The 14,370-nt window shown below is 47.2% G+C and overlaps 1 protein-coding gene across 4 annotated transcripts in view; it reads right to left on the bottom strand.

Annotated features, from left to right (window-relative positions):
- Positions 1 to 14,370, bottom strand: part of ANKAR (ankyrin and armadillo repeat containing) — a 1,199,016-nt gene that overhangs the window by 1,078,631 nt on the left and 106,015 nt on the right. For all 4 annotated transcript variants that reach the window (XM_078680368.1, XM_078680367.1, XM_078680369.1 and 1 more), the window contains one exon: positions 13,783 to 14,220. In XM_078680368.1, coding sequence (XP_078536494.1) covers positions 13,783 to 14,220 — 438 coding nt within the window. The remainder of the gene's footprint in view (positions 1 to 13,782; positions 14,221 to 14,370) is intronic.

Here is a 14,370-nt window from a genome sequence, read left to right as displayed (position 1 = left end):
ACTCGTCAGGAAGCATTTTACTTCGTTCTGCATATTTTATTATTGGGGACTTTTTAATTGAAGATAATTTGGGAATTATATAAATCAGGCACTCTGACACCCTTTACACGCTTTTAAACCTTCCTCCCTACCTCGCCTAGCCGATTTTGGAGCTGGCGTCTGGCGGCGGTGGGCGCCATCTTAGGTGTGGCTGGGGGAGCGCTCTAGTCGCGCCGGCCTCCCACCCTCCTCACATCACTATATAATGTGTGTCATGGCCAGACGGCGCAGCGGGCTGGCGCAGCGGGCGCGCAGTGCGCGCGCCGAAGCAGCGCCAAAGCCAAGCCCGTCTGTGCCCGTCCGAGCCTGTACCGAGCCCAGGGCCACTCCCCCTGCCCCTACTGATCCCTCACGTCTTATGTACACCTCTAGCGAACTATTGTCCCTAAATAAAACCTTACAGAAGGCCCACGATCCACCGATATGCATATATGCAGACCCGATTGGAGGACCCTTCACCTGCACGCTTTGCACAAAAAACACTTGGCAAATAATAACACACCAAAAACCTATACAAGCAGCGCTTGTCAACGTCCGCTCTCTTCCATGTCACAAAATAGATATCCTAGAGCTAATTACCTCCTACGCTCTTAACCTCATGTTCCTCACGGAAACAGGGGGAGATGAGGCATCAGGACCGGACTTTAAAGCCGCCATGCCAGAAGATTACTGCGTTTACAGGCAGGATCGTACATCAATTAAAAAAGGCGGCGAGATTGCGATAATCTACCGCAACAGCCTTCAAGTTAAAGCTATTGATCTACAGCACGCGCATTGCGAAGCACTTGCTTTTACGGTCACGCTTTCTGCTAACCAATCGCTTACTGGCACTTTACTGTATCGGCCCCCAAGCTCTCGCACTGCATTCCTGTCACAGCTACATCAACTAAGTGAACTAGCCGTGGAGAATAAATACTTCACCTTACTAGGGGATTTTAATTTCCATCTTGAATCCCTAACTGACAGAGACACCTCTCAGCTCATTAACGACCTACTATCGGTCGAACTTAAACAACTGGTTGCTACTCCTACACACAAAGCAGGACACACACTTGATGGTATCTTTACCAATAACCCTCACATCATTATAAATAAAATATTACCTTTAACATGGTTTGATCATTCAGCAATTTTATTTGACATTAAAACCAAAAACCCCTACACATAAAAACGTATCTCCTAATCTCTATCAAACCACCAGAGATTGGAGAAACCTTGATCAGACACATCTTATACAGATCCTTACTAATGCATTTTCCTGTGCTGATACAGAAACAGACCCAAATATCGCAGCCAACAACTATACCTCAACTCTGGAAGAAGCATTTACAATACTAGTACCACCCAGAACCTCTAAATACAATAGGAAAACCCCCTCGGCCCCTTGGTTCTCCGAACAATTAAGATTACAAAGACAACACTGCCGAAATTTAGAACGCCATTGGCGCAAACAATATCATTCGGCAGATAAAACAGCATATAAATCCGCTCTTTACAATTACAAGCAGATGATATCCATAGAAAAAAACAATTACTACACCACCAAGATAGATCAGGCCAAATGCACCATGAAAAAACTGTTCCAAGTGGTGAACCACCTTGCAGCACCCTCAAGCCCTCCCACTGAAACAAACTCTCTGTAATGCACTGGCGGACTTTTTCTCTGAAAAGGTCACGTCCATTTTTAAGGACTTCACTCCAAAGTCTACCATCACCAAAACAATCAATACACAAATAAATTCGGACTCACCGAGCTTCATGGAATTCACTAACACACATCCCCAATACATCCATAAATTAATATCATCAATCAAATCTGGCTCCCCACTGGACCCCTGCCACCCTTCGATACTCAACACCATCCCAGACATCATCACACTACCTTTAACACACATCTGCAATTCCATGTTCTTAACGGGCTCATACCCAACAATATGGAAAAACACAATAATTAAACCTCTGCTCAAAAAACCATCACTTGATCCTTCATCACCTTCCAGTTACCGTCCTATAGCATCCCTTCCCTTCCCAGCTAAAATCTTTGAATCCATCATGAACAAACAGTTGTCCGAATATATTCATAATAACGAACTCCTGGATGACACCCAGTTCGGTTTCAGTTCGGTTTCAGACATGGACACGGGACAGAAACCGCTCTGATAAAGGCTGCAGACGAAGTACGAATGACTATGGACAACGGCGGAGAAGCTATACTCATCCTATTGGATCTATCGACGGCCTTCGACACGGTCGATCATTCCACCTTGATTGACCGTGTCGAAGCCATCGGTATCAAACACAAAGCCAAGGACCTCATTACATCTTTTCTGGCAGACCGTAAACAGGCAGTTAAATTGGGCACATATACCTCCCCCATCTTCACCCTCCCTTGCGGAGTCCCACAAGGTTCCTCGCTAAGTCCGACCCTTTTCAATATATATGTTTCGGACTTAGCGAGAGTAATAAAAGCCTATAACATCAACTTAACGACATATGCCGATGATACCCAGTTGGTAATATCCATACATAGAGACGGCCCTACAATAGCAGCAAATTTTAAAGGGGGCATGAGGGCCATCAGCAGCTGGATGTCCTCCAACTGTTTAAAATTAAACTCCACAAAGACCGAAGTTATGCTGTTTGGCAAGATCCAGCCAACATGGTCCCCCCTTTGGTGGCCGGAGGAAATGGGCACTCCCCCTGAGCCAGTCAGTAAAGTTAGAAATTTAGGAGTCATTTTTGATGACAAACTCCTCTTCCACCATCATGTGAATTCAGTAGTTTCCTCATCATTCAATACATTAAGGAAAATCAAGAAACTACTCCCATATGTCCCCAAAACGGCAGGAAAAACACTAATTTCAACACTTGTGGTCTCACGAACTGACTATTGTAATGCCCTCCTCCTGAACGCACAAGAAAAGGTCATCTCTAAACTCCAGATGATACAAAATGCCTCAGCCAGAGTCTTATTGAGCATTTCAAAATTTAGTCCCGTCTCTAAACATCTAAAACAACTGCATTGGCTCCCCATCAGAAGCCGTACAAAATTCAAATCCCTCTGTATCGTCTACAAGGCAATCAACAATGTTGGACCCAAATTCCTCAAGAACTCATTTAAACCTCATACCACTTCCAGAATGCTCCGTTCTAATACTGCCCACTTGCTCAACATACCCAGAACTAGAAGAGTCAACTGGGGAGACAGATGCTTCACTATCGCCGCTGCTAAATTGTGGAATTCTCTTCCCCTTAACATAAAAACCAGTCCCACCCTTATCATCTTCAGGAAGCAATTAAAGACATGGCTGTTTTCTCACTATTCTATCATCTTCAGAAAGCACTTAAAGACAGGGTTGCCTTCTTAGTAATCTCATCTCAGTTGTATTAAACATAGCTTACAGCGCCGAGACACCCATGGGTAATTGCAGCGCTTTAAAAATCGCATAAATAAATAAATAAATAAATGTCAACCTGACAAGGTGCGCACGTTTAGGGACACAATAATGGCCAGCTCCCTTATTCGGAAGTCCGGTACCGTAAATCTGTGGCACATGCGGCGCCCGCAGCGGCGGCACATCACAGGTCCAGGGATGTTGAGTCTTACATAGTGGTCGAAGTGGGGGAAAAAAAGTAGGGGACCAGTGGGCGGAGAATCAGAGGGCGGGAATAACCCAAGGATTGGATTTGTGGGTGGAGGCAGAAGTGTGGCCAGAATGCGCAGACATCCCAATTTTTAGTATTTGTTTGGCATTTCACTGCCCAGTTTAATCAACCAATGGATACACATGATTATTTAGGTTATAATGAGTTATTGACATTACAATATATTCACAAAGTGGGATATGCTTCTAATCACAGAATGTACCAAATACGATAAAATGTGGAAACACAAGTCATTTGTCTCAGAGCCATGGAGTTTCTGTTATCAGCACTTCTCCCCATGCATGCTTCTCCCTTTTTCCACAACAGCAGTTCAAACATGAATGGCAAAATATCCTAGTTTGCAAATGTTTTCTCTAAAATTATGGCTCTGCCATATTTGCCTCATAAGGCAAGATCTGCTGCATGATCTGACCATTTAAACTAATAAATTGTTTGTAGCTCAAAAATATAAAAAGTTAATATAAAATGTGACTTGTGTTGCTGCGGAGTGGATGGCCTATTGTAAAGGTTGACTGGTCACCTTTCTCACTGCTGCGTTTGTATGTTACACGGGTACTAATAAGGCAACATCTTTCCAAAGACTGTTAGCATGTGTACACACGTCAAAATAATAAAATATCTGACAATATACTGCATTACGCTGCAGCCTTTTTTTTTTTTTTTTTTTTTAAACCGCTATTTGCAAGAGACAAGTAGAAACAAAGATTTGCCTACAACCCTCCGGGCCGGCCGATGCAGCATCTCAAAACAACGGTAAGGTACACAGCTCATCAGCCGACAACCAGGGGTCCGGCAGCCATGGTGCATGACATCGATCAATCACAAAACGACAGGATATAAAAAGGTTTCATTTTTCAAAACAACTAAACAAACGAAGAAGAAAAAGACAAGGCTATGCCCGAATTGTTACGTCTGTGTCATGAGATGCGAGGCGAGTCAGACCTAAAACAGCAGGGAAAGACAGGAGAATCTACAGAGGATAAAAGAAAAAGGGAGGGGGGGAGAGGGGAGACCCAGCGCCAGCGGTATAAGAAAAATACAACACAAGAAAGAGCCGAAACACACAGCTAAGGGGAACAAGGAATATCAGGGGGATCAGTGAAAGGGGGGTCGCAGACATCCCCACGGAACGAGTTCCATTGGCCCCATATCGTACCCCATTTTTTGGGCCTGCCACGGGAGACATACACAATCTTTTCCTTGAACATGCACCAGTCCATACTATCTTCCCACCCGGAGACCGACGGAGCCCTCTGAGATCCCCACAATTGTGCAATGTCCCTCTTTGCAACCATGGTCCCCAGCGTCACCCATTGAGTCTGAGCAACATTACAATCAGTCGGCTCCCATACATTCAAAAGACAACGCCGGGCTTCAGGCAGCAACTGAACTTGCATAACTTCACTCATCACCGCATACACTCCATTCCAAAAAGATACAACCTCCGGACACTCCCATATAATATGGAGGAAGGTAGCAAGCATACCACAGCCCCGCCGACACAGTCCATCCTCTGAAAAACCCATATGCATCAGTCGGGGACCCGTGACATAGACCCGGTGTAGAATTTTCAGCTGAACGAGTCGCAGACGCGCCGGAATCGCAACCTCCTTAGGAGAGGATATCGCGGCCTGCCAATCCTCATCATCCAGCTCCAGTCCATCATCAGTCCAGGAAGTACGCAGATGAAGCAGCAAATCCGACCGAGTATTAATAAGCTTCTTATAGATAAGAGAGATAGTGCTGTCCGGCACATGTCCGTCCAGCACCCTGTCTTCCAGGGGGGAGCTCTCCGGGATGGCAGACCCAGCCGGAAAAACCGACCCAATGGCATGACGAACCTGAAGGTACCGGAAAAACTCCGAATCAGACAAACCATATTCCTGTTGCAATTCAGCAAAGGACTTAACCCTGTCCTTAACCCAGAGGTCATCCAACTTACTGATCCCGATGAGGTCCCATCTATCAAACCCTTTTGAGGTCCACAACTCACCCAGCCTCTCCGGGGCAAATAGAGGAGTCGCTCTGGTCAGCCTATCTGTCCATCCGGTGGCCGCAGTCGCGCTGCCCCATACCCGCACCGCCACTCCAGTGGGTCCCGTCAAGTTCTTCCTAGCACCTCGAGAATAGAACGCCCTGTAATAATTCCCCCCGGGCAAGAGCCACCGGTCCATTTCGTAAGCAGGGTTCGGAACTGGACCATACATAGCATGATTCACAGCACTCAGTTGAGATGCCCAATAATACCGTCGTATATCAGGTAACGCAATGCCCCCATCATACCAGGGTAGCGTGAGTTTAGTCAACGCAATACAAGGCCGGCCAGCCCATACCAGCTTCCTTTGAAGGCCCTCAATTTCGCGAAAGTAGCTAGCCGGCACTAGGTCAAGTGTATTTTGCACAGCATATAAGAACCGGGGAAGAGACATCATTTTAAACAGGGCCGCCCGTCCCAGGGGGGATAAGGGCAGATTACACCAAGCCGCAACGTCCGATCGAAGTCGGGCAAGTGGAGGCAACAGATTCCGATCATAGCGCAACACAGGGTCAAGCGAAATATAAATACCCAAATACTTAAAACCCTCGGTGCGGACCGGGATCGGGCACACTGGGGGCAAAGAGAGAGGGTCACAGGTAAGCGGGAAAATACAGGATTTGGACCAGTTGATAACCAACCCGGAGTTACGGCCAAAGGAACGCAGGACATCAAAGAGGACTCCCAATGTCTTACGGGGGGACGTCAAATACAACAAAATGTCGTCGGCATATAATGAGACACGGTCTTCAAAATCGGGGGACCACCGAATACCCTTCAAGGAGGGCTCCCACCGGAGCCAGGCGGCCAGCGGCTCGAGCGCGAGGGCGAACAACAGCGGTGACAAAGGACAGCCCTGCCTCGTGCCTCGCCCAAGAGTGAAGGGCCTTGAAGCCCTACCATTCACCATCACATGCGCCAACGGTTGCTCATACAGGAGTTTAACCCATGCAATAAATTTCGGGCCAAAACCGAACTTGGCGAGAGTAGCCCACAAATATGGCCATTCAACCGTATCAAAAGCCATCGAAGCATCAAGAGAAACCAAGATGGCCGGCTCACCAAGAGATCCCGCCCTCGCTATGACGCCATGCAGTCGACGAAGATTGAGTGCAGTATTACGCTGGGGGATAAAACCGGACTGATCAGGGTGAACCAGTCCGCTAATCACCGTGGCTAGTCGGTTTGCCAGTAGTTTCGCCAATATCTTGGGTTCCGCGTTCAAAAGCGAAATCGGGCGATACGAGGAACAGCACTCACGGGGTTTGCCGTCTTTATGAATGACCACAATAGAAGCAAGCCTCTGGTCTCTAGGAAGACAGCCGAGGTCACGCGATGCCGCAAACATACGCAGCAGATACGGCGCCATTTTATCCGGGCATAGCTTATACAGCTCGACCGGTATGCCGTTAGGGCCCGAAGCTTTTCCTGAACGAAGAGAGCGAATAGCGAGCGCAACCTCGTCGATGGAGAAATCAGCCTCCTTTAAAACCCCGTCCGATTCCGCGAGACTGGGCAGCTCAAGATCACGAAGTAGTAAGCGCGAGTCCTCCTCCGGCAAGCCCGAAACCGGCGCATACACAACCCGAAAGTGCTGGGCAAACACCTCAACTATCTCAACCGGGTCCACGACTCGCACTCCATCCAGTCTCTCAACCACAGGCACCACACGATTCAGTCTGTCTCGCTTATCCAGCCATGCGATCAACTTCCCCGCTTTGTCACCCATGTCGTACAGACGCCCCTGTTGCATACGATGCAGTGCCTCAGCCGAGGTAGTAACCAAGGCTCTGTAATCAGATTGCTTAAGAGCCAAAACATGCAGCGTCTCAGGCGTAACCTCAGCTTCCAACCGCTCCTCCAACACAGTAATCTCAGACTCCAATCTCACCACCTCTTCTTGTGTGCGCCGCTTCTTGTCAGCAATTAGGGATAGAGTCTGACCACGGATAACAGTTTTATAGGCCTCCCATAAGGAGACCGGGGAAGACACCGATCCCTCATTTTCAGCAAATGCATTTGACCACCTCTGCTCTGATCTTAGGGTCCTGAAAATGCCATGGATTTATCGGGGCAATTCGGCCCCCATTCCCCAAACAGATATCCAAGTGGAGCCATATCGGGGAGTGGTCTGAGATCCCTCTAGCCAAGTGTTTAATTTCACGCACAGAGAGCAACTGCACCACCGGCACGAGGAAATAGTCAATTCTCGAGAGACTGCCGTGAGCCCCCGAGTGGAAAGTGTACTGAAGCCGGCCAGGGTGCAGCTGGCTCCAGCAGTCGGCCAAACCAAAGGCATCCAAGAATTTCCCCAACCACAACTGCGAGGCAGGGAGGAGCCTGGGGGGGCTACGATCACTCTCCCCATTCGCCACAGAGTTAAAGTCCCCACCCAACACCAGTAAGCCATCGGGCAAACCAAGGACAACCTCACCCAAGTCGGTGAATGTGGTAGATTGCAGCCCAGGCGGAACATAAATAGACATTATGGAAATCAATTTCCCCTCCCATCTCCCCGTAATGCCAGCATAGCGGCCCCTGTCATCCAGCACCGTGCTATCTATCTCCAGGGGAAGGGAATTCCTGACCAGGATACCAACCCCTCTTGATCCCGAAGTAAAGCCGGAATGTGCCACCAATCGATAGCCTCTTCTATCCAATGCATGACAAGTATTGCCCACCAAATGGGTCTCCTGAAGCAAGACCACATCTGGGGCGTGTCTCTTCAAATATTGTAGCACAACCCCACGTTTTATCCTGTCCCCAAGACCGTTAACATTCCAGCTCAACACCCTGAGTCCCCTACCCCCCATCCCGGAAGAAGACCGACCGCCCCACCCATCCCGAAACAGACACATGAAAGCAATTGTAAAGCAAAGCACAGCCTCTAAACCAACAAAAAGAAAAGAACCCCACCACCACCCCCAAGGAACCCATCAAATTCAAACCCCCCTCCCTGCACCCCTGCGGTAGACCTAATAGCCACCCCAACTTGCAGTGTGCCTGTCGCCCCATTGAACTAATCTACAGAAAGAGAGAAAAAGTCCCCAGAGGAGGAAGATCCCCGAACCCCCCCCACCCCCGGGCATTCACAAAATGCTTGAAACAAAGTCTCTAAGCCGCTGCAGCGGATGATGGCTCGCCGATGTAGACTCACTGCTCCTGGCCCTCCACGCCTCCCTCAGCGCCTCTCGAGTCCTCCGGGCCCTCATGATGCGTCGACAAAGTGTCTAACCATTCACTAACCACCTCAGGGCGGTCAAAGAAGAATGCACGATCAGCATGTTCGATTCTCAGGCGGGCCGGGAAGAGCATAGCATATTTCAGTCCCAGGTCCCTGAGTCGTCTCTTCACACCCGTAAAGCCCATCCTCTGTTTCTGAACTGCCTGAGTAAAGTCAGGGTAAAAACTAATTGAAACGTTCTCAAATTTAGTGGGCCCATTGGTGCGCGAAGCTTGCAGGATAGCGTCCCTATCACGAAAGTTGAAAAGTCTAGCAATTATGGGCCGCGGAGCGGCTCCCGACTTTGGCTTGCCACCCGGAACACGGTGGGCGCGCTCCACAGCGAAGAATTTACTACGGCCTTTCGGCACCAGATGCTTCAACACGAGGTCCTCCACCAGGATATCAACAGGCATGTCAGCAGAAGTCTCCGGGACACCCACGATGCGGACGTTATTGCGCCTGGCCCGGCCCTCGAAATCTTCCAACCGATTGGCAAACAGGTCACAAGTAGTCCTAAGATGGCGGACCGTGGTCTGAAGGTCCGAGACATTCGTGGTCAAACTAGCAGTCTTGAGATCGAGAGATTTGACACGCTCATTCGTTTTCCCAAGGTCCGCTCTGATGAGGGTGACATCAATCGCCACCGTATCAATCTTAGCCGCTAGAGTTTCATATTGCTGACCCATGGCGGATTGGACACTCGCAATAGCGCCCATAACATCCTTCAACGTTGGCTCCTCGTCATCAGGAGCACCATCCCCAGCTTCTTCCAGGGCACCACTCAATCCGCCCGGGGAGCCCCGTGGTCGAGTAAATCGATCAATGGTCTGAGATTGGGTGACCCCCCCTCGGGACGAGCCTCTATTGCCGCACCTCTCAACGACTGTTCTGCCCGTCATGTCGTGGAAGGAGCTCCAACGGGAATTGTAGAATCAAGGCAAAGCGAACTCCGTCGTGGCAGGCTCTGAACTGCGAGTGGATAAGGGCACAGCAGAAGCAGCAGGCTGGCAGCGATAGCAGAATCGGAACTCGGATCTGGAAGTGAGCGTTCACAACAAAGAGAAGAAACGAAACCGAAAGTACACCAGGGGCAGCGGGCGTGGCTTATCAGCCGTTGTTGTTCGATTGCCACCTGGGTACCTCGGGGACTCAAGCTCCCGGCTGGCATACGATATAGGCCTCAAAGTTCAAAGCGCAGCAGGTCCAGTATCCGACGGCCAAATTGATTTCTGAAAAGAACGCTGGCATCAGCAGGGCTTCAATAAAGAGCACCCATCGTCAAAATCAGGATCTTGCACAGGATAATCGCGGGAGGCGGAAGGGGTATCGGGAGCCCTTAGCTCACGCGTCCATCTTGGAATCGCGCGAAGCTCCTCTGCAGCCTTTTTTTTTATGCATAATTTAGTCACACTACGGCATAATGTTGTCATCGTTTGCTGCATAATTAATTCCAGTGGCCCCACAGCAGGCAGCACATGTTAAAAGTGCTTGTGAATGAAGCAGGGAGACTGTGAAGTTTGCAAACTTAGTTTGGTGTGCGTGCAAACCCTGCATTGCCAATCCCTGGTGAGTTGCAGCCACTACTGCTGAAACAAGGCCAATGGAGGTACCTATGGTTGAGGCAGACTGGCCTCAAGGGCAGGGCCAGCAATAGCACTGGTGGTGTCCTGTGCATTAATGTTTGTTAGTGCCCCCCAATGACCACCTCTGCCATGGATTCCCTAACTACCACCCTTTACATGTGCCCCTCAAGTCTCCATAACCACCCTCTCTCAGATGCATTTAATTTGATTTACAGCACCACTCATACCATTGCACGGTGTCAGAGCACTTTACATCACACACATTACACAGAGACAATCAATTGGTGTGTAAATCACTGTATGGAAAATGTTACATAAGACTAAGGACTACAAGGTATAGGAGTCACATGACAACCATACTAGTAGCCGGTATCGTTTTATAGTGATTGATCTGGAGAAACACAATATCCGGAATTTAAAACGTAATACCATGGATGGGGGTTCTCCTTAATAATCAGAATTGATTTCTGTCCCAAAGAACACTTTTTGGGACATTAGAATAATCAAAGTTTGGGGGAGGGGGGACATAATGCTCTAATTTATACCTGGCAGTTTGTATGCAGCTCTTAGATGACAGTTAATAGCTCATTGTTCTAAGTTAGGATTTTAACTTATAAACTGCAAGTAACAAAAGGATCTCTCTGACAAAAGCAGTAGCCCACTGACCTATTTACATTACAATATTTGTGATCTGCATGGCGCATGTTCTTTGCAGCCGGTACATTAACCCTCTGAGCTACCTTTCCATGAGTCAAAACTTCCACTAGACAAAATTCTGATCTCTCTCTAGGAAGAACATTATTTATTTATTTATTTTAGCTGTTTTATAGCGCGCTCATATACTACCAGAGTGTCCTGGCGCGTGGAAAAATAAACAAGCAAATGGCCGAAGGAAAAAGGTAGAGATCTAAATTTTCTTTTTACTATTAGTAGTTTAATAAGCCGTTCTGAAAAGATAAGTTTTAAGTGCCTTCTTAAATAGCACAAAATTTTCTGTTAATCTCAGGGAAAGGGGGAGGGTATTCCAAGTCCTAGCTGTGGTGACAGCAAGTGATTGGCCTCCTAAACGAACTCGCTGAAATCGGGGTACTCTTAAAAAGTTACAGTCAGCTGAGCGTAGTGCCCGAGTAGGGACATAACGGGTAAATCTTTCCCTCAAATAAGAAGGGCCAAGGTCATGAACTGCTTTAAAGGCTATGGTAAGAATTTTAAAAGTTATCCTCTGCACTACTGGCAACCAGTGTAGTTCCTTCATGTGAGTCCGAGTACTTTCTCTATACGGCACATTGCACAGTAGGCGAACAGTCGCATTCTGAATAATCTGAAGCCTTGCGATTAAAAAAGCCGGAGAGCCACACAGCAGAGAGTTGGCATAATCGAGCCGAGATAAAATAAGGGCCCTCGCAACCGACTCTCTTGCTGAAGACGGCAAATAAGGAAAAATCTTCCTCATGGCTTTTAGGGACCCGAAGCACACCCCAGTGAGTCTTTTTATGTGTGCTTCGAATCGCAGATCCTCTCCAAACCAGACTCCCAAGTTTTTAGCAGGAATATTAACGGAGCCTGGCTGGGGAAAATCGGAAGGCCACAGAGTTTCTCTGAAGTTGGGCGAGAACTGACCATACAACAAGATTTCCGTTTTATCTTCATTGCACTTCATTAATCACCAGAGTCATCGTGACATTTTTATTGGTGTTTTTAAAACCATAATATACTTGCAAACATGATGCATCCACCTAAAGTCAGCACCCGGTGCGGTCACACTGGTTGCACCTCCCTAGAGCTGGCCCTTCTCAAGGGTCCTGTGACCTCAGTGACTGTTGTTCTAGGGTGTGCTGCTTCATAGGCCTGCCCGCAAGACTGGAGGCGAATTTCAATATGGATAGTGGTGGACAAGCCTTGAAGGTTAACCTACACTTGTCATGCTAGGGTCCACCTGCTGGTGCGAAGACACCAGGACTTCTAAGGTGTTGCAAAGCCTTCTAAGGTCCAGCATGTGATTGTGCTCTCGCAGGAGAGTGGTCTGGTGGACTGGTTATTAAGGCTGAACCTGGTTCCCAGTTCCAAATTCAGCAACTCTGACCATAGTGCCACATCCTCTCCCCCACTGAACACCGTACTGCCCCACTGATAAAAACTCCCACTGTCTTCAACTACAACCCAATTGTTACCCGCTAAAAACACCTGGATGCGGCTCAATTTAAATTACGCACTAGACAAGAGAAATATGCAGCCTACAAAAAAAAGTAACAACATCCTGGAAAAAGCAAACACTTATAGGGAATGCAAAACTTAGCAAACCATGGGAAATGTAAGCAGGAACAACATGGTTATCTTAATGCTTTTACAGTCACTATTCAGAAATCAGTGAGTGCGTTTGCCTGAAAAGTTAAGGACACGACTACAGAGCCCTGAATGGACCCATTTCAATGGCCATTGCTTATATCCTTACAAAATGTAAGCAGTATGGTAAAAAGACCACATCCCTGGACGCAGAGCCGCAGCACACATTTTGTTTTCCAATCCACACATTGCAGTACCTCCAGGATTGGTGCACTAGTTCTAAGTCCAGGGAAAACAAAGACAATAAAACAAAAAGAGCGCTTCACTGGCAAACTCTGTAAAAGTGGCGCTAATGTGTTTCAGTGTGAATAAAATCAGTTTTGCCAGTTTGCTACCACTCGGTCTTACTTTATTTAGTTATTTATCTATTTTTTATATTTTTAGCCTTTTATTCCCAATGCTGCACTTTGGAAATAAAATGTCAGAAAAACACGACATTTCCTGCAAAAGCGTCTTTCTTTTTTGGATCCATTTCACAGGGAAGCAAATAAAAGAAAGGAGAGGAAAGAGAGTGAGAACCCCGTCTTGAAGTCACGGTTTTCATTGGTGTCTGCAGGGGGGGCAAGGAGGGTCGCTCCAGGGGGGGGCAAGCGCCCCTCCTTGCCCCCCCCTGCGGACGCTGAGGACAGGGTGACCTGTAAAAAGGTAGTGTATTGCTCATTTGCCACAGCCATATGTTTAATAAGAAGTTGTGTGTAGCATCAACGTGAATTAAAAGTAAAAAGTCCTGTAAGGGGTCGCTTCCTGGGTTTTTGATGGCCTGGATTAAATTTGCATTCTAAAATGAAATACGTTTTGGGTTAAAGGGAACATGAAAGAAAATCATCAAAAATAGTGGATTACTGTAAAAAAAAAAAATAAGACAAGACAAATAATGTTTCTTAACATACCTGAAAGTGGTTGAAGAAGTCGATCTAGGGCCGGAATCTTTGCCTTTTTCTTTAAGGCAACAAGTAGTGGCGCAAGAAAGCTGATTAACTTGATGTATTCAATGTGCTTCCGTATTTCGGCTTTCTTCTCAATGTATTCTGTTACAGTTTTTTGATGGAGTCTTTGCCTTTGCTGCAGTCTTTGGTATGTGACAGAATCAATCTGCTCTTCTGTGGGTCTCACAATATTAGAAATGGTGTAGGAGCCGGCGAACGTAAACAGGTTGTCAAACTGCTGAACCCGAGTGGTATAACATGTCATCTTTATGGACATCTTTTCAGCAAAATCCATGAACATATTTACCTCTCCTGGACTGTTGGGTTGATAAGTTGGATCTTCATTCATGTTCTTCTCAAAAACACCTTCAAAGTCTGCTTCCTTAGATATATCTACAAGCCCTAAATATAATTAAAGCAATAATTAAACGAATACATTTTATGTCACATGTCAACTGATAACTGTGATAATTAAACTGGTTTAAACAAAGACAAGTGATGGTTAAAAAAGAACCTGAAGTTAAGAATAACTATTTATTTTTGCCTACCCTT

Source organism: Lissotriton helveticus, chromosome 3_1 (genome assembly GCF_964261635.1).
Source record: "Lissotriton helveticus chromosome 3_1, aLisHel1.1, whole genome shotgun sequence".
Classification (NCBI taxonomy): Eukaryota; Metazoa; Chordata; class Amphibia; order Caudata; family Salamandridae; genus Lissotriton; species Lissotriton helveticus.
This window is presented reverse-complemented; position numbering and strand designations above follow the sequence as displayed.